This window comes from Scardinius erythrophthalmus (assembly GCF_964197995.2).
Source record: "Scardinius erythrophthalmus genome assembly, chromosome: 9".
Classification (NCBI taxonomy): domain Eukaryota; kingdom Metazoa; phylum Chordata; class Actinopteri; order Cypriniformes; family Leuciscidae; genus Scardinius; species Scardinius erythrophthalmus.
This window is the reverse complement of record NC_138229.1, coordinates 34,166,618-34,188,269: the sequence shown is the minus strand read 5'-3', so window position 1 is coordinate 34,188,269 and position 21,652 is coordinate 34,166,618. Positions and strand designations below refer to the sequence as shown.

Genomic DNA, 21,652 nt, shown 5'->3' with positions numbered 1-21,652 from the left:
TGTCAGTTCAAAGCTAGACTAAAAACACATCTCTTTGACCTAGCTTTCACATAATACATTATAGACTTTAGATTCAATATTAGGCTGCATAGATTAGGTCAGCTGGAACCGGGAACACTTCCCATAAATCCTGATGTACTCGTTACATCATAAGAAGAATGGCATCTACGCTAATTTTAGTGTCTTTGTTTATCCCGAGGTCTTCCCACAGCCTGCCGGATCCAGGCCGTATCCAGATCTGATGAAGGACCTTCGCCTGGACCCGATGACAACGCAGTGCTGAAGTGCCACCTAGTCTCGGTAGGATCCCTTTACCACTCTACAGATAAAGCGTTGTCGGGAAACTCAATTCGCGTATCTACCCCAAATTGATAAAATAAAATAAAATTCTGTGTCATAAATTATAAAGAAACACCAGTACTTTGTTTAGGCTTGGTTTGTAGGGAATTACAAACCTGCGTACATATATTCAAACGCACATAACTATAGAACCAATTCTTAATGCGCATGTGAACGCCATCAGCGTTTCTCACAGGTTCGCGTTTAAAGTCTATGTAGAGAGAATTGTGTCGTCTTAGCGGCCCGTAATTTAATAACAAATGATTGTTGCGACGGAAGCGAATCAATCATAACTAACCATAGCTGGAAAATAACTTTACTAAAGAACCGCTATAAAGCCAAAACAATCTCTGTTACCATAAATTATACGTTTATCTCTGTAAAGCTGCTTTGAAACAATCTACATTGTTAAAAGCGCTATATAAATGAAGATGACTTGACTTGACTTGGATGCAGCCTCCCGACAAGAGAGCGAGGGCTGCATGATCTCGACCCAGGCAGAGAGCGCAGATCACGTGGCGGTCTCCGGCGCTGAGTGGGGCACGGCATGAGCCACAGGAACTGCGAGGCATTTTTATAAAAACGCTCGAGCTCTTTTAGAGAAAGAGTGTGTGTCGCGGCGGCAAACACACACAGCTTTAGAGCAGTGAAAGGATACTTTGTCGCCGGATAGCGTGGCAGGCACGGATGGCTGAAGGCGGCAAAGACGACCGGCTTCTTCAGGCGCTTTCCTCTGCTTGCTAGTCGCTTGTTTCCACGGCGGCGGCTTCTCTCAGAATTCAGGATGCATAGAGCTTTGCTGAAGAGATGAAAATCAGGGGAGCAGCCCCCGAGCCCTTTCTTATATACGCTAAAGCCACGCCCATTCTGGCGGGCTCTGACACGTGAGGGCGCGCGCGCATGGGCGTGACGTCACGCGGGGCTCAGTGGTTGGCTGCTGCAGTTGCCGCACGGCAGCCAATGAGCGCGCTAGACAGCCGCTCTAGGTCTGCTAGCTGCTGCACTGCGTTGACAATAAATACAAAAATTAAGGATAATTAAATTTAAGTTAATTTAAATATGTATTAATTCTCAACAATAACTTTTGTACGAAAGAAATAATGTTAAACTGGTTTGTAAACTGTTTTTACACTCAGTGTGGCTGGAAGTCAGTTGTAGGTCTTGTGTTTCTCTTTTTTTCTGTTCTTGTTTCTCTATCCTTCAGTGATTCTGCTTATCAGAGTTCATCAGTGTCTCAATTCACACACTTCTTTTCATTCACTCTGTCAAGTGGACTATATTAGTGAACTAATGTAGGGAAAAGTGAATGAGAGTATAGGGTGTGATTGTGAAAACAGGCTCTGAGCGTAGATTTTGAGCACTGTTCATTTACAGTATATTCCTGTAGGCTGTTTTTGTTTTCCATGGTATATTACTGTTTTAATGGAAAATGGTATGATATTGAAAGAATCTGGCCTTTTTTTACAGCAAGGGTTAACAGTGTGGGCCATTGTGGTCTATGGATCTGCCTGAAGTGTACATGCTGAGTAGATTGTCCAAGGGTCTGTCCCACTCGACGAAGTTGAACGCACAAAATGGTGGTGGGGATTCCCAAGAGGGGAAGTGCTTAGGGAAGTTTGCGGGTGTATGTCTAAAAGTGGAGTTAAAAGTAGCCACAAAGAGCCATGTTTTCCACTAACACTTTTCAAAGTATTGCCAGTCTTACCTCTTAACCTAGTGCATTCATTCAATCACTTCCGCCAACTAGAACTGAGGTTTGCACTACCAGATCATTTTGATGGTTCTGCTGAAAATGTTTACATGAATGTAGAATTTACTTTTCCAATCAACCAGAAGCATTTCGTCAAGATACTACAAAATATTCATTTATGATGACTTTGCTCACTGGAAAGGCATTGGATTGGGCTTCGGCTATGTGGGACAATAGTTACAAACTTCTTTTTAAATATTTTGGTATTTCAGCAAATTTAAGATGTCTTTCAATATTCTGCAGAAGGGCAGGATACATCTGTACAGTTGTTGCACGTATGCCAAGGTAATCGATCAGCCACTGAATATGCCATCCAAATTAGAACACTAGCAGCCCACAGTGGGAGGAATGTTGTGGCACTTAAAAGAAGTGGAGTTAGCATTCAAAGATGAAACCATGGACCTTTCACAGTTTATCTTCATGGCTATTAAGTTAGATAATCTCATTCATAACAACCTCCACTCCAAACAAACCAAAATGGCTCCTGTTCCAGCTGAAGCTGCTGCTCTTCTCCATGCCCCAGTCCACAGAACCCATGCAAATCAGCTATACCAGAGTGTCACCAGAAGAACAACATCATCGTCTACAGGAGCATCTATGCTTTTACTGCGGCCAACCCAAACATCATAGCAATATCTGTCCCAACAAAGCCAACAACATCTCAAGGAAAACAGAAAGAAATTAACATTTCCTTACTGCCCTTCACCAATATGTATTATCTATTCCAATCTGAATGTTCCAATCCAATCTGACTTCTGACCTGTAATTCTGCCCGAATCATAATCATACACTGTTCGTTTGTTGGCCAGAGGAGAACTGGCCCCTGACTGAGCCTGGTTTCTCCCAAGGTTTTTTCTCTCCATTCTGTCACCTGATGGACTTTGGGTTCCTTGCCACCGTCGCCTTTGGCTTTTGGCTTGCTTAGTTGGGGACACTTAATATTTAACAATATTATTGATCTGCCTGCATTGACACCATTACATGAGAACTGAACTGAGCTGGATGATGACCACTGTTCTCTCCAGAGTGGCTATATATATATAAATGAACTAAATTAATAATTTTTTTACAACAAAAATTATCCATCACTCTGTTGCATTATTTATATATCTGATATCACTGTAAAGCTCCTTTGAAACAATCTGTATTGTAAAAAGCGCTGTATAAATAAAGGTGACTTGAGTTGAATTGAAAAGATCTCATTCTGTTATCTCTTCTCACAAGAACCAGGTCATTACCTACTTTCCTGGAAGCAAGAACAGCAAAGCAGATGCTCTCTCCAGAAGGTATGACCCTATATCTATATCAAAATAACCAAGATTCCATTCTCGCCTCATCAGTGGTTGTAGCCCCCATACTCATAGATGGGACCAGGGCCTCTGAGGAATGGGTAGGGGACCCTACATCTATCAGTAGACTTTGTCACAGATCTACCCAATTCCAATTCCGTTTTTCTAAAGCTTGTCATCTTGTTCAACTGATAGGTCTTCCCACTGCCATGGAAATAGCCACTCCCTTGTTCCATCATGTGTTCCGTGTATATGGATTACCAGAAGACATTGTCACGGACCGGGGTCCTCAATTCACATCAAGGGTATGGCAGGAATTTTGCAAACTGTTAGGCATTAATGTCAGTTTATCCTCAGACGACCACCCACAGGCTAATGGACAAGTGGAGAGATTGAACCAGGAGATTGAACATTACCTCAGGTCATACTGTACTCAGGAACAACAGAGGTGGAGTGAATTTCTATGGGCTGAATATGGCCAAAATTTGCTAATCCATTTATCCACAGGACTCACCCCCTTTCAATGTGTTGGATTATCAACCTCTGTTCCCTTGATCTGGTGAACCATCTGAGAATGTGCCATTCGTTTTCAAAGAATGAAAGCAAACCGCCGAAGGCATCCCCACCCCGGCTACCTAGGGTTCTGTAACATCTGCTCCCTCCAACCACCAGAGGAAGCCCTCACCACTGACCACACTCCATTTATTCTACAGTTACTTCCTGCTTGTTAGGTATAAAGAGACATGTTTTCCTCTAACACTTTGCAAAGTTTCTTGTTATGACCTTTTGCCTGCATGTTTCTTGGCTATCATGTTTATTTAATTATTTTTTATTTGCTGTGATTGCCTCTTTGGACTGTCTATTTTGTTCACTGAACCTAGCCTGTATATTTGACCATCTCTTTGCCTGTTGATTTGGATTTATTACTTAATAATTCAATACAACTTCTGCATATGGATTCAAAACCAAAACCAAGCCCGAGTCTGTAACAGCTGTATAGCAACCAGTTATTAATCATGTCTTTTATTGAAAATTACCTCAGAGGACAACAGTTTTACTATTACTATAATATTGTTGCAGTGTTCATCTTGTGGTTCACATCTATCAGAACTTCAGTCAAAATAAGGAGTGGCTGGGAATACCTGGGGTCTGCAGGCTGAGGTTTCTTTCCGCCCATCTCTTCTCTACGAGCTTCGTAGATCTGATTAATGACACAATTTCCCAGCTTGCACATCAACTGCGAACAGAAAAAAAAAACAAAGTGAAAAGACTGCTGAACATATTGCACAAATAAAGAACAAAATGGTATTAATAACATAAAAAAAAAAAAAAAAAAAAAAAAATGGATTCGTTCGTTGCTATAGAAGAGGAAGAATTTACTAAACTCGTTAAATCATCTATATCTACAACATGTATGTTAGACCCTATACCGACTAAGCTACTGAAAGAAATACTTCCAGAGGTCATAGATCCTCTTCTTAATATCATCAATTCATCTTTGTCTCTAGGATACGTACCAAAAACCTTTAAGCTGGCTATGATTAAACCGCTTGTTAAAAAAACGCAACTTGATCCTACAGAATTAGTCAATTACAGGCCGATCTCGAATCTACCTTTTCTGTCAAAGATATTAGAAAAAGCAGTATCTTCACAACTGTGTTCCTTTCTTGAAAGAAATTATATCTGCGAGGATTTTCAGTCAGGATTTAGACCGTACCATAGTACTGAGACTGCTCTCGTTAGAGTCACAAATGATTTGCTCTTATCATCCGATCGTGTTTGTGTCTCTCTATTAGTGTTACTCGATCTTAGTGCTGCATTTGATACTATCGACCACAACATTCTTTTAAATAGACTCGAAAATTATGTTGGCATTAGTGGAATTGCACTAGCATGGTTTAAATCATACTTATCTGACCGTTATCAGTTTGTAGCAGTAAATGAAGAGATGTCTCATCGATCACAAGTTCAGTATGGCGTACCACAAGGCTCAGTACTAGGACCGCTACTGTTCACTCTGTACATGCTACCATTAGGAGATATCATTAGGAAACATGGCATTAGCTTTCACTGTTATGCTGACGATATTCAGCTCTATATTTCTTCAAAACCTAACGAAACTTACCAATTCACAAAATTAACGGAATGCATAGCTGATAGAAAAAATTGGATGACTCGTAATTTCCTACTTCTAAATTCTGAAAAAACAGAGTTTCTATTTATTGGACAAAAAACTTCCTCACGTAATAACCTAGAATACTGTCTAAGACTTGATGGCTGCTCTGTTAAGTCTTCGTCGTCAGTTAGGAACCTGGGTGTGCTCTTTGATACCAATCTTTCATTTGAAAGTCACGTGTCCAGTATCTGTAAAACTGCATTTTTCTAACTTAAAAATATATCTAAATTACGTCATAAGCTCTCATTGACAAATGTGGAACAATTAGTTCATGCGTTCATGACCTCAAGGCTAGATTATTGTAATGCTCTACTGGGTGGTTGCCCTGCACGCTTAATAAACAAACTACAGCTGGTCCAAAACGCAGCAGCTCGAGTTCTTACCAGAACCAGGAAGTATGACCATATTAGCCCGGTTCTGTCAAAACTGCACTGGCTCCCTATTAAACATCGCATCAAGTTTAAAATATTGCTGATCACGTACAAAGCACTAAATGGTTTAGCTCCGCAGTACTTGAGAGAGCTCTTAACGCATTATAGTCCTTCACGTCTATTGCGATCTCAAAATTCCGTCCAGTTGATAATACCTAGAATATCAAAATCGACTGCTGGCGGTAGATCCTTCTCCTATTTAGCACCAAAACTTTGGAACAGCCTTCCTACCATTGTCCGGGAAGCAGACACACTCTGTCAGTTCAAAGCTAGACTAAAAACACATCTCTTTGACCTAGCGTTCACATAATACATTATAGACTTCTATAATTCAATGTTAGGCTGCATAGATTAGGTCAGCTGGAACCGGGAACACTTCCCATAAATCCTGATGTACTCGTTACATCATAAGAAGAATGGCATCTACGCTAATTTTAGTGTCTTTGTTTATCCCGAGGTTTTCCCGCAGCCTGCCGGATCCAGGCCGTATCCAGATCTGATGAAGGACCTTCGCCTGGACCCGATGACAACGCTGTGCTGAAGTGCCAACTAGTCTCTCCCTATGGAGGATCCCTTTACCACTCTACAGATAAAGTGTTGTCGGGAAACTCAATTCGCGTATCTACCCCGAATTGATAAAATAAAATAAAATTATGTATCAAAAATTATAAGGAAACACCAGTACTTTGTTTAGGCTTGGTTTGTAGGGAATTACAAACCTGCGTACATATATTCAAACGCACATAACTATAGAACCAATTCTTAATGCGCATGTGAACGCCATCAGCGTTTCTCACAGGTTCGCGTTTAAAGTCTATGTAGAGAGAATTGTGTCGTCTTAGCGGCCCCTAATTTAATAATAAATGATTGTTGCGACGGAAGCGAATCAATCATAACTAACCTTAGCTGGAAAATAACTTTACTAAAGAACCGCTATAAAGCCAAAACAATCTCTGTTACCATAAATTATACGTTTATCTCTGTAAAGCTGCTTTGAAACAATCTACATTGTTAAAAGCGCTATATAAATGAAGATGACTTGACTTGACTTAATATTTACCTTAAGCAACTCTGGCTCCCATGAATCAAGTGTGAGGGATCGCACCTTTGAATTGTGAACTCCTAAACTCCTGAGAAGAAAATATGGGGAATGAAATACAAGCGATCCACAAAATAAGTGGAAAGTTGTGAATGAATTTGAAAAACATTTTGTTATTTTTGGAAGACCTATTTGGTGCATGCCATTACTCCAGTCTTCAATTTCACACAATCCTTCAGTAATCATTCTAATATTAAATTGATTAAAAGTGACAGTCAAGACATTTATAATGTTACAAAAGATTTATGTTTCAAATAAATGCTGTTCTTTTGAACTTTCTATTCATTAAGGAATCCTGAAAAATCCTTCCACAAAATATTGAACAGCAAAAATTATAATATGCTGATTTGGTGGTCAATTATTATCAATTATTATTGGTGCTCAATTATTAATAATGGTTCTTTTATTATTATATATGTTGACTGTTTTCAACATTGATAATACATATTTTTATTTTTATTTTTTTTATTTAATGACTATATAGCTCAAAAGAACATTTTCTTTTGTAACATTATACATGTCTTTACTGTCGCTTTTGATCAATTTAAAGTATCTTTGTGTCACAGTTATGTTTTGTTAGTTTTGTTTTTCATGGACTTTCAGGTTGTTTTCATTTGTCACTGTCTTCCTTGTTCAGTTTTCCCGCTCCTCATTTATGTTTTTGTTTTCAGCTGTGTGCAATTAATTAGTGTCGTTTGTGCCCTTATTGGATTATCTTGCCTGTGTGGATTTATTAAACTTTGTGTTGGAATTAAATTCTTTTGAGTCTTTGTCTGTCTCCCTGCCTGCTAGGCACACACCCTGTTCCCTTTCGAAAGCTACAGTCGATGCTGCGCTGCTCAGCGCATTGGGAACGTCTTTAAACGTGACCAGCTGTAAATATAGTGTGTAAACACGTCAACAGAATTGACCCGGAGGTAATATAGCTATCTATAAATAGATGAGCCACAGGTGCATCGTCAGGTCTTTTGTTTTCAGACCACTCTGTGTATGTGTGTCAAGCAATCTCTCTCACTTCAGATCTTTGTTAGAAGTTAGTGTTCAAAACTGGCAGTGTGCAGATTTCTCTCTTTCTCATCTCAACATAAGTGAAAAGAGTTAAAGTTAAAAGAAATCAGCTGGTCTAAAAGTGTTCATGTTCTCGTCCTATGACAGAACTGGATACACACACACTTACTGCTTTGTTTGTTTGGGGAAAGAACATGCTGCCCTTGCATTTGAGCATGGTGATTGCAATCACAGTGGAATGTTCACAGTTAAAGTGCTTCGCGTTCGCTTTGCTTATTTCAAAGGGGTAGCGCCCACAATGATTGTGGGGCTCGCGTATCGATCTGGCTGAGAAGCAAGAGACGGTGCATCCCTATCGCTCGCTCTCTCTCCAGATCGCGATGTCCTTTTGCCTGACTACCGAAGTGTGCCTCAGCGCTTCTTCGGCTCGGGCAGAGAACATTGAATCTCGTGAGTTTGCTGCCTCCGAGCGTTTCTCCCGTGATGATAAAAGGAGAACTGCTCGGGGCGATCGCTCCTGCAGTGGCCAGATTAATCTGATCACAACAAAGAGCCCCATAAAACACTCACAATAAATAAATAAAGATTGTAAATATTTGTCTTGTGTCCTCGACATCGAGCCATTCTACTATCGCGGGTGCAAGGGCACGCGATATATGATATTGCCTCAGTTTGGAGAGACGCTCGCGGGCTATCATATTAGGGATCATATTATCAGATGCATTTTCAGCGGTCAGGCTGGTACTGCGTTGTACACCATGGCTGTGTTAAAGGCATACCAGGCTGATCTTATTAAAGATTTAAACACATCCTATCATCCATCCATGTTTGCTTGTCTGATTGGGATGTGTTTATTGCTAGGAACTGATATGTTTTGTGTGTGTGTATATGTATATATAATATTTTATATAATATAATTATATATGTATGTATTATATATAATATAATATTGTCTGGCTGTTCTTTGGCCACATTTAATTCTGAGGAATTAAAGCTGCCTCCGAACACTTCTCTCGTTATGATGTTTTATTAACAAGGTTCGGGAGGAACACGTTCAGATAATTAACACAAGTGGAGAGCACTCAGCAATCAATGGTAAGAGGTGTGTATATATACTCAGCAGTCTCACCTCATTCCATTGACAGTTTTGCAGCATGTCTCAAACAAACTCCTCTTCCGACAAAGACATAAACGTCACCAGGGATGCACCTCCGCACTTCGCCGGTCCCACGGTCATCCCTCCTACGCCGGTCGCCAAGTCTGTCCAGCGAGCATTTGGGCTTGGCGGAAAAGCGCAAATCCTCCCGATCGGTCACTGTAAACTACAACCGCTCCTCGTTTGCAGACCAACAGGGGCCGTCAGTCCAGGCAGTGAGCCACCATTACGGGCCTCCCCGGTCAAGCATCTAGGCCCCTTCTTGAGATGCCATCCCGCCAAACTCGGCACTCATTTGGGGGGTCTTTAGTCCGGCGGCTGTCCTCTGCTCTTTAGCCTTTGTGGGGAGTACTCTGGGTTCGGGCCGAACTCCGAGCTTGGAGCCCTCCCTCCGGACAGCACGCATTAAACTTTACCCCTTCAAATTATTATTCAAAACTCGTGAAATGATGTTTTATTAACAAGGTTCGGGAGGAACACGTTCAGATAATTAACACCAGTGGAGAGCACTCAGCAATCAATGGTAAGAGGTGTGTATATATACTCAGCGGTCTCACCTCATTCCATTGACAGTTTTGCAGCATCCCTCCACCACCCCTTCTCCACGCTTCTAGTCCTAAACACTTACATACGGGGGGAGTACTCTGGGTTCGGGCCGAACTCCAAGCTCGGAGCCCTCCCGCCGGACAGCGCACCAAATACGCATTAAACTTTACCCCTTCAAATTATATGTAAGTGTGAACTCGTGAAATGATAAAACGTTTGAGAGGTTCTAGAGGTGGTGACTCGTGTAATGGCCGGATTACAGCTAGACTGCCCTCCTTGAGGATCTCATGACGTTAACTCGTTCATGGGGAAAACCTTATTCTTCGTGCATCTTTCGTTGCATGATGCTTGATCTATAAGTCCATTGAAAATTGTTCTTGAATGATTTTATTTATGTTATAGGTAAAATCTCAGCTCTGTGGTTTGAAACGATTTTACACCCTGAGGTCTATCAGAGGTCCTTAAGGAGGGGGGAGTCTGGAATGTTGTGGGCTCGAGCAGCTTCTGCTGTTATCTTGATCGGGCTGAATTGTGCTATCTCTGAGCCAATCATTCTTTTCCAAGCTATCTTACATTGACCAGTTCTTCCTTTAGTTGGGCTCATCTTCTTTGAAGCTTGCATGGCCATAAAGTTCTTAGCTGGGGGTTTTCGTTGGTCAGCGGAGGCTGGCTGGCTGGAGCCTTCTTTTATGGCTCTGGGGTTGGTGATTTGGTGTCTGGAATGTTCAGTTCTGTGAGAAATTATGTTTGAACAATTCACCTGGAAGATTCATTTGTGTTTGTTTCGCACTCAATCCTACAAGATCAACGCCAAGAAGGGCGTACTCTCTCCCGCCCTGAGGGTAGCATGCTTGGGGTTAAATGGGACTCTGTCACTATCAGGGGCACAATTGTCTCCCGCTTGTGTCAAGACCAATTTTAACACCCTAAGCAACATCTGGCTAGGTCAGGACATTACATAGGTCTCATGGCAGCTGCGTCCACAGTGATTCCTCTGGGCCTTTTGCGCATGAGACCACTTCAGTTGTGGCTCAAAATGGGGGATTTCAACTATACAATCCCCAAGGGCAAATAAAGGCAAGAGCACTTACTGAGTGCTTTGTGTCCTTTCTGAAAATCCATGTTTATGGTAAGTCACGCGCTGAACGCTTCGTGCACTTTCTAAAATCCATGTTTATGGCAAGGGTTACGCGCTGCGGCTTCGTTCCCTTTTTATGTGGATCAGACCTCGGTTCCTTGCTTTTTGTCCCACTTTAGGTGTGTCTTGTTGTCGCAGAATGCTAACGGCAGACGCCTCCCTGATGGGGTGGGGAGCGGTCTTAAGTGGTCATCCAGCTCAAGGGGAATGGGAGGGTCATCAGCTCAATTGGCACATCAACTGCCTCAAGCTGATGACTGTATTTCTGGCCCTGAAATACTTTCTCCCTCAGTTGAGAGACTGTCATGTCCTAGTGCGGCACAGCGGCAGTCTCTTACATAAATCACCAGGGAGGTTTGTGCTCACGCAATCTGAACAGAATAGCGAGGCAGATCTTTCTCTGGGCCCAGGAAAAGTTCCTGTCACTCAGGGCAGTGTACATCTCAGGGCACCTGAATGTGGGAGTGGATTTACTGTCCAGACAGAAACTACCGATAGGGGAATGGAAACTCCACCCAGAAGTAGTCAAACAGATTTGGACCAGATTTTACAAAGTGGTGGTGGATCTCTTCGCCTCTTATCAGAAAGCGCAATGTCCCCTCTACTTCTCTCTGAGTCACCCAGCCCCTGGGTCTGGATGCGATGGCACACACATGGCCCAGAATGTGCCTGTATGCGTTTCCTCCAGTTTCTCTGCTCTCAGGAGTTCTAGCCAGAGTTTGGTTCTCCGAGATAATATCTCTCCTCAATGGCGGACGATGGACGAATCCATGGACGATTCCGGAGAGGAGAGACTTTCTGTTTCAGATGGAGGCCACGATATTCCATCCCAGGACCAACCTCTGGAACCTTCATGTTTGGCCCCTGATGGGTACCAACTGAGGGACACTGGGCTTTCGCCTGCCATTATTGAGGCCATTCTAAGTGCTAGGGATTCCTCCACTAGAAAGAGTTATGCCAACAAATGGAGTGTCTTTGAAAGGTGGTGTGTTGTACATAATGCAGATGCGGTCAACTGCCAGATTGCTTCAGTTCTGGATTTTCTGCAGGAAAAATTAACAGGCACATGCCCCACCACTCTCAAAGTTTATTTGGCCGCTCTTTTGGCTTGCCACGCCTTGGTTGACGGGGTGCCACTCGGGAGACATCCTCTGCTCGCTTGTTTCATTCGTGGGGTCGGATGACTGAGGCCTCCCGTAAAAACCAATATCCCATCATGGGACTTAGCAGTAGTCCTTGAGGGTCTGGTTAAGACTCCTTTTGAAACTCTAGAATCAGCGTCTGACAAACTTCTGACTCTAAAGATGGTTTTTCTTATGGCAATAACTTCTTTGAAAAGAATTGGGGATATGCAGGCTCTGTCGATTTCGCCATCCTGCTTGGACTTTACCCCAGGAATGGTGAAAGTGATTTTGCATCCTCATCCTGATTACCTGCCTAAGGTGCCTTTATCGACTGTACATCCTGTCACTCTTGAGGCCTTCTGCTCTCCGCCGTTCACGACGCCGGAACAGTAGAGATCTCCTAGACTGTGTCCAGTTCGTGCTCTTCAGGCCTACGTCCACCGCACTAGTCAGTGGCGTAAGTCAGAGCAACTGTTTGTCTGTTATGGGGGCCGCAATCGAGGGGCTGCTGCCACTAAGCAGACCATGTCACATTGGGTCAGGGATGCTCTTGCCTATGAGGCGCGAGGCCAAGCTTCGCCAACGGGTCTAAGGGCTCACTCCACCAGAGGGGTCGCCTCCTCTGCTGCCTTGGTAAGAGGTGCCCCCTTGCAGTTTGTTTGTGATGCGGCAGGCTGATCCTCTCCGCAAACATTCATCAGATTTTATAGTTTGGATGTTCATCCCACTCCGGGCTTTCACGTCCTTGAGTCGACATCGCAGGCTAATGTCTAGGGCTTTCTTGCGTTATTGTGAGCACACCTACACAACCGTAAGGAGTCCAGACACCTTCAAACACAGTGGCGTGGGCATTCTCGTTCCCAATGCGCTAAGCAGCGCAGCATCGACTGTAGCTTTCGAAAGGGAATGTTTCCGGTTACTTGACTGTAACCTTGTTCCCTGAGAAAGCGGAACGAGATGCTGCGCTGCATTGCCGTGCTGATGATGTCCCAGGACTGCTCTTCAAACAAAATATCTGACGATGCACCTGTGGCTCATCTATTTCTAGCCTCGTGTCGCGGGTGCGCGCCGATGACGTCGCCGACCGAGGCTATATTACCTCCGGGTCAATTCTATTGACGTGTTTACACACTATATTCACAGCTGGTCACGTTTAAAGACATTCCCAATGTGCTAAGCAGCGCAGCATCTCGTTCCGCTTTCTCAGGGAACAAGGTTACAGTCAAGTAACCGGAAACATATTGTGACACTTTGCTGAATATAAGTATTAATTTCTTTCTTTCTTTTTTTAAATCATACATACTTCCAACTTTTGAATGGAAGTGTATCATGGTTCCCACAAAAATATGAAGCAGCAAAAGCGTTTTTTCAACATTAATAATGAGAAAGGTTTCTTGAGCGCCAAATCAGTATATTAGAATGATTTCTGAAGGATCATGTGACACTGAATATTTTAAAATATATCGAAATAGAAAATAGTTCTTTTAAATTGCAATAATTTCTCACAATATTATTGTTTTAACTGTATTTTTTATCAAATAAATACGGCCTTGGTAAGCATAAAGTCTTCTTTTAAAAACATTAAAAAATCTTTATTTAATAGACTGAAGACTAGTCTTAGACAAGCAATTATGCTTTAAAACAAATTCTTGGATTGATATTTTGTTAGTATGGTGCAATGACATTCATACATTTTTAAATGTCTATTAAATTTCCTTAACCTTAAAAAAGAGAGAGATAGAAAAGCAATTAACTTAAGTTAGTTAACATTTGAACAGCAGTAAGCAGTGTTGTATTCCAAACAGTCTCTAAGATCACTTTAAGACAACTGTACAGTAGTCTTAACTTTAGTGGACAACATGCAGACCTCACATGTAAACACTGTGACAGTACCTGTGAATGCCTGAGCACTCAATACAGAGCGTGATGCCAAGGTTGATGCTAGCCCAGCGAGGATCACTCTGGCTACAGTCACAGCAGAACTCATTCCCAGTGATGGCCAGCACCCTCTGTAGAGCACTCTCGCCTTTAACTGGCTTCAGCAACTCACAGCCTGAGTCTAGACTGCCCATAGATGCTGATGACTGCCTGTCCAGGCTCTACAACATGTGAAATATATTCATTTTAGATACATAATAGTGGTCTAGTAGTAGTGGTCTGATATAGATTATTCAATAGCAGATACAATCTTATAATCTTGTTGAAAGGATTCTGATTTCCTGACAGACATGGCAAGGTTAACTTTCAATTAACTTTCTATACACTCTTTCATATTACCCTGTTTTAAAAAAAAAAAAAAAAACAGCCTAAGATGGTTTGCTGGTCAGGCTTGTCTTTTGGTTGGTTTTAGAGGGGATTTGGTTATTTATTCGCTGGTTACCTATTTGCTGGAGAAACCAGCTGATGACCCAGTTAAACACTACCTTGGCCAGGTTGAAAGAGAAGTTAGACTGAGGAACAACTTAGTCAGGAGTGAAAACCTGAATAATCTTTTGAGATAAACTCTGCTCTGTACCATAAAATAACCGTGTTGGGTATGCATTACATAAGGGATAATGTGAAGTCAGTTGTTTATTAGCATATTATTAAAAGGCTCTCTGCAATACTTGATTCTGACTGTCAATCACAGTATTTGGTGATCCACATTTCCTAACATTCAGTGTTATCCATGATAGCCTTTTGTATTTTTTTAAATGTGTAATAAGTAAAATAATTTACAGGTCATTCTTGCAAAATAAACTGAAGCCCCTGTCAGTTTTTTTTTTTTTTTTTTTTGCGGTAATGAAAGGCTGACCATCAATTTTCTGTTACATAAACTGATACAGGGTGATCAGGACCCTAAAGAATCTGCATTCCAAGTTACAATGTTTCTAAATACTAGTACATATTTCACTACAGTGAAACATGCCTTCCTCTATTTAAGTTCTCTCTTACCCACACTGTGAAATCTAATTAGTTGGGCTTACTTAAATAAAGCTGGTAAACCGATTGCCTAAAAAAAAACAATTAAAGTGAAATAGGAATAGTATGTGGTACTGACAAATGCTTAGTTAGTATAGTTCACTTACACAAGAGTTCTAGTAACTAAAAAATAACTGTAGAGAGTACTTGATAATTTACTTTAAATAAAATATAATTGTTACCATTGTTGTGTTTTGCATGCTGAATGTTGAAGTCTGTGTGACTCAAGTATGATCAATTGCAAGATTGTCACAAAAATAGAGGGATTATATAATGTTTAGGACATAAGTGTTAGCAACAAAATTATAAAAGATCATTAATTGACATTGAATATAGTTATGTTATACATCATTCATTCATAAATATATATATATAATAATACATAAATAATATATATATATATATATATATATATATAAAAAAAAAATATATATATATATATATATATATATATATATATATATATATATATATATATATATATATATATATATATATATATATATATACTTCTCTTCCTTTGAAACCGAATAACTGTTTTCTTGTTGCAATCGTTGCGTCAATGGGAAGAGAATTTGTCCTGGCTCTTCCTATCCTTTTCCGCCCTCTTCTGGTCACTCGCTTTATCACACTCACCTGTTTTACGCACGCACTCAATCACTCACTCTCCTCTCCCCAGCTGTTTCCTATCTTCTCCTGCTCTACTCTAAGCACATCGCACCTGTCCCCTTTTCTCTCTGATTACGTTTGCTACTTCTCCTCTCTCTTCCTCCTGCCTCTTTGTCAGATTGTTCATGACTACTGATGAAAGAAGAAGATTGTTGCACACTCGCTCTTCCTAGTCCTGTCTTGTCCTGTCTTGTCCTGTTGGGGATTCATCTAGCTGCAAGTATTATACTGCTTATGCTCTAACCAGCTCTCTGTGTCTAGTGCTGCGCTTGACTGTGCTGCTGCAGTTCCCCGCTGTGCGTCTTCTGTGTACTCTCCTGTGTTACCTGAGGCTAGCCGCCAGCTGTGCCCGAGCATCTACACCAGGGATAGGCAACTCCAGTCCTGGAGGGCCACTGTCCTGCAGAGTTTAGCTCCAACCCTAATTAAACACACCTGAACAAGGCAATCAGTGTTTTCAGGATTACTAGATAGATACAGACAGGTGAGTTTTTAATCAGGGCTGAAGCTAAACTCTGCAGGACAGTGGCCCTCCAGGACCGGAGTTGCCTATCCCTGATCTACACTGACCACTGTCTAAGCTCGCACTCAAGAGGATTCCTCCGTTGATGATTACTGGCCTTATGTTTTGGCTGTTTCTGTTGTAATTATTATCAAGAAGATTTCTGTTTTCTCACCTTGCTGGTGGCAACCTCATTTACGTTCTTTGACTGTCATTCACAACTGGGTCTTTTCTCACCTCACAACAGAATTACAATAGTATAAATGAAGTTCCAAGTGCCCAACCAAAGGGATCACTAATCGCCATAATGGTGACTAAAAACATTTTAGGAAAATCAACATCAATTTAAGTCATCTTATGTGATGTTCTCTCAAATTTTTCAGTTGTATTAAATTTACAACATTCAAGATGACTTTGGGAAATGAGTGAATGCAAACAGAGAAAAATATCTGCAGAAGTGGAGGAAATGAGTGAAAAGTCCATTAAGATTTTCCCCACCTCAAAAACCACACTCAAACCAATCAATTAATCTTAACTTGGGTTTTCTTAGTAAACAAAGCATAGTATGTGAATACAGATTACTAGATTTTTAAAATTAAGGTAAGAAATTAAGTAAAATTAACTAAAAAATGTTAGTTAGAATCACTGTTGGATTTTACAGTGCAGCTCTTTGTATCTCTTACTGGTTTGCTGTTCCTCCAACCAATGTTTTCATTTTTTGCTTTAAAGGGGTCATATGATGATATTTTAAAAGTTCATTATTGTTTGTAGCCCATTTGTCTTCAGGTATAAAGTTCAGTCTCTGTGTTAAGATTATTTGAAGGCTGATATGATAATATTGCTGCTGAAGGCTACACTACTGCCTTCATTAAATTCTTCAGCCCACAATAACTCTGGTCTAGCTTTCTTATTTTATGTATTAGAAAAATCTAATCTAATCTACACTTCATATTTGGTGTCCTTACATGTAACTACTGTATAATGAACTTAAATAAAAAATAAATAAGTACAATGTACTTATTGTGTTCATATTGCATTGCAAAACACTTTTGCTGATGTTGAGTTGGGATATGGGTAAGGTTAGGGACAGGTTTAGTGGTATGGTTAGGTTTAAGGGTGGGTTAAGGTATAAGGGAAGAGTCAAAAGTGTAATTATAGCTGTAATTACATACAGGTATTTTTTTTTTTTTTTTTTTACATATAAGTACAATGTAAAAACAAGTATGTACACAATAAGTGCATTGCATCAAATGATTAATTTAAATGTTAGTACATAGTAGTTAAAGACACTTAGGGCCAGATTTATGCGCCATCACAAACCCTATTTTGGCATTAAAAAACTACTTCCAGGATTTACTAAAGACGAGCAGTGAAAAATTAGTGCAGAAAAGGCATGGACAAGGTTATTTTTGCGGCTGACCTTATTGGATATGCATTTGTAGGAGTTTCCCTTATGGGAGGAGAATATTTAAATGAATTATGCAAGGTGATTTACTATGGTTTGAAATTGTGTATAGTGCATAACAGTTACTATAAAAATGTATTGTAGGTATGGAAGTGTCATATCTTGAGTTTTGATAATTGGGATAGGGTCAATGGGCTTTGGGTCATTTGGCTAGTTTTGTTTAGGACACATGGCAACCCTGGTAGGTGTTACCGGTGTTTCTGGTAACACAGTGTTCCACAGTGTTTGGCCATACACTGAGTGTAATAAATGTACTTGCTCACCATGGCATCTCACTGTTATTTTGATATTTTAAACAAATAAAAACTATTTAGTTCAGGTGAAAAACAGATGCTAAAATTATAAACATCTGCAGACACATTCATCAACATCAGTTTTGGTAAACGGAAGCTCGACAATGTTTGCTTGATGTGAGAACCAATGAGGTTTATTCTTGTGTGTTACGCAGCATGTTTGAGCTTCCTCAAGAACCAATGAGGTTCATTCTTGTGTTACGCAGGTTTGGTTGAGCTTCTGTTTATGTTCGCTGATCATTGTTTATATGTGAATAAAAAGCCTAAATTTAATCTATTCATCATATAAAGCAGTGGTTCCCAATCCTGGTCCTGGGGACCCACAGCTCTGCACATTTTATATGTCTCCTTTATCTGACACACCCAGTTCAGTTCATAGAGCTCTTTCCTAACGAGATGATGATCTGAATCAGGTGTGTTAAATGAGGGAGACATACAAACTGTGCAGAGCTGTGGGTCCCCAGGACAAGGATTGGGAACCACTGATATAAAGTGATCATGTCTCCATAAAATTTGGACTAAACCGCTCAATTCACAAGGATTAGTTTTACAATCTCTTTAAGAACTTTTTGAAGTGTCAAAGTGGTGGTTGCATAGCTGTCAATGGATGGACAAAAAATTCTCAGATTTCATTAAAAATATCTTCATTTGTGTTCCGAAGTCTAAAAGGTCTTGGGAGGACTTGATGACAGAATTTTAATTTTTGGGTGAACTATCCCTTTAACTCAATGTAACTGTCACAGAGTCAGTCACATCCCCAAGCACCAGAATTCTCCGCTCCACCCACTCGTTCACAATCACCCAAATTCTGGTCAGCAACACCTGCACCAGCTCATCATGCACTCACTATGTAAGCAGTCACTTCTCAGTTCACCTTTGTCTGGTCTTGTTGTTCCAAACCGAGCTACTTACCTAACTACCTACATAAGATACTTACCAGTGCGATCTGATCTTCAGTCTTCAGTCATCTTCCGTCTCCAGCCTTCCAGTTTACTTCAATCTGCACTTACAAAAGATAGGAAAAGTAGAATGATTTCTCTGTTGACAGGACGAGCTTTGCAGTGGGCAAGATCCATTTGGGACGGGAATAGTGCCGTTACCCACTCACTGACGACTTTCACAACCCACTTCAAAGAAGTCTTCGGTCAAACTGCCAGTTCACACTCTGCATGATCAACTATATTGATTACTTCAAGGGAGATCCACCGAATATGCACTTCAATTTCGTGCACTAGCTACTAGGGGTGGCACGGTTCACAAAACCCACGGTTTGGTTCGTATCACGGTTTTAGGGTCACGGTTTTCGGTTCTGTACGGTTCTTGTTGTTATTTTTTCTTTTAACCTTTAACACACTGCAAAAATTTACTTCAGCATATGATATATAACTTAATTATCTAAAAACGCAGCTTCTCATTTCCCATTTCGAAGTAATATAGTGAGCGAGTGAGCGGTTACCATGAGGAAACTTTCAGTGGCCCTGGAGGTTCATCCATCTGTAGTGAGAGCTACGTGGGCTGTGTCGGACAGTTCTTTGTCAATTTCTCCTCGTGTCTGGTCATCATAGGCGTAATTTGCGAGTGGGACATTTCCCCACCATTTTTTGCCAGGGTCAATATTTACCCCACCACTTTTGAAACATCTCGAGGCACGGATGTAGGCTACCAATACAAATAAATAAAGCATCTCCAGTTAACTAGCAAAGTATTCTTTTCGTTCGTTTGTTAACCCTCAGAGAGTCTTCGTTTAGCAGTCACACTCAGTGCCTTCCCGGTCAGAAGTGACCGGACACCTAAAAATGAAACTTCCTCCATCCCAGTAAAAAACCAATGCAATTTATTTTTGTTCTATAATATTTATTCTTTTTAATTTAGTATTTTGAGACAATTTGATTAAACTTATTAATATTTATGCATTATTTATAGTCCATTTTCTGCCATTGAAAATAATGATTTTTTTTTTTTTTATTTTTTCAAAAAAAAAAAAAAAATTATACAGTATTTTCGGTTAAAATAGAGACTAGGCTTTCAGAAAAAAAAAATATATATATATAAATCAATTTATTAAACATAAAATGAAATAAATCATGTTATTGCATGGGTTTACCACTAGATGCCTGTATAGCTCTAAATGGAGATGCTTGTGAATTCTAGTTGTTTTTGGACCAAATTACTTACTTTTAAGATGTGGATTGAATGTATTTTTTTTTAATTCTCAAATAATACTTTTTGCCAAGGTTTATAACATTTTATTAATTATTATTTTAATAATTTTAATAATTATTATATTAATTATATATATATATATATATATATATATTAATTATAATTATTAATTATGTTATGTTTTTCACTCTTGATGTTTTAGAGTTTCACCCCTTCATTGCTGAGCACTTTTTTTTTTGCATTGTGGCTGATTTGTAGAGAATTTTTGTGTTTTTGTCAATTTCCTATTCATTTCCTATGGGGGTCATTTTTGACCAAAGACCACGAGTGTGACTATATTTTTTATGACCACTTAGCATGCATGAACTAAAAAATTTTTGTGCTCACATACCTAATGCCAGAAAAGTCACCAAGTTTCGTAACATTCCGATGAAGCTGTGATTTTTAAAAATTCAAAACAGATTTTTTGTAATCTGAATTTATTGGTGTGTATGTGTATAAAAGTGTGTTTGTATGTGTGTGTGGGTGGGTGGGTGTGAATTTTTTGCACTCTTGATGTTGTAGAGTGTCACCCCTTTACTGCGGTGTACTTTTTTTTTAGAATCGTGGCCGATTTGTAGATTATACAGACAAAAATTCAGAGAATTTTTTTGTTTTTGTAAATTTCCCATTCATTTCCTATGGGTCGGTCATTTTTGACCGAAGACACTGAGTGTGACTATTTTTTTTACGACCACTTAGCATGCTCGGATCATGACCTCAATTTTTTTTTGTATTCACATACCTAATGCCATAAAAGTCACCAAGTATCATAACCTTCCGTTGAAGCTGTGATTTTTAAAAATTCAAAACAGAAAATTTTTCGGTCAGAAGTGACCGAGGACTCTATAAGAAGCAATCTAGCGCTGAAATGTTTTTCTTTTTTTTTTATCAAGTGATCAAAGTGCTCGTTGCCGCTGCGATCAGTGGCGCTGATACAGTGTTCTCTTGTGGCTCGCGCACACGCCGCACAGTCTACACTGGGACGCGCGCTTCAATCCGTTGTGGAGACTCTCTATTCTTTCCGATGAAATCATAACAAAATTCACACAAATCTGTCCCTGCTTGATATACAACCACTGATAAACATAATCGGTTTTGATGAAAAAGAAAAAAATATATACGAGTGCGGATTAGAACTCAGAACCTCTGACGCGCTTGGCAAAAGTTATTCCACTGGACCATTGAAGTAGCCTACATACGTGAAACAGTCGATCTATGTATTTATTCACGTGAAAAAACAGCATATAGTGGAGTAGATCTCATTAAATGTCTAAGTAAACCCAGTGCACTATTTAAATCGATTGCTGGACATCGTAATGTTATTCTGCATACATACGATTTATGATTTAGCATTGTATTAGCACGGGCACGAGGCTACATTGTGCATGCGTCGAACCATGCGAACCGTGCGACGCACACACGCACCGACCCGAGACAAGAGAACCGAACGGTTCGGATGTTTTTTCTTGTACCGTGCCACCCCTACTAGCTACTGAAGGAT

The 21,652-nt window shown here is 40.2% G+C and overlaps 1 protein-coding gene across 1 annotated transcript in view; it reads right to left on the bottom strand.

Annotated features, from left to right (window-relative positions):
- Positions 1 to 21,652, bottom strand: part of acap2a (ArfGAP with coiled-coil, ankyrin repeat and PH domains 2a) — a gene marked incomplete at both ends in the record, with an annotated part of 121,371 nt that overhangs the window by 31,014 nt on the left and 68,705 nt on the right. The window contains 3 exons of the mRNA XM_081374560.1: positions 4,521 to 4,615; positions 7,046 to 7,115; positions 13,950 to 14,155. Of these exons, the coding sequence (XP_081230686.1) occupies positions 4,521 to 4,615; positions 7,046 to 7,115; positions 13,950 to 14,155 (371 nt within the window). The remainder of the gene's footprint in view (positions 1 to 4,520; positions 4,616 to 7,045; positions 7,116 to 13,949; positions 14,156 to 21,652) is intronic.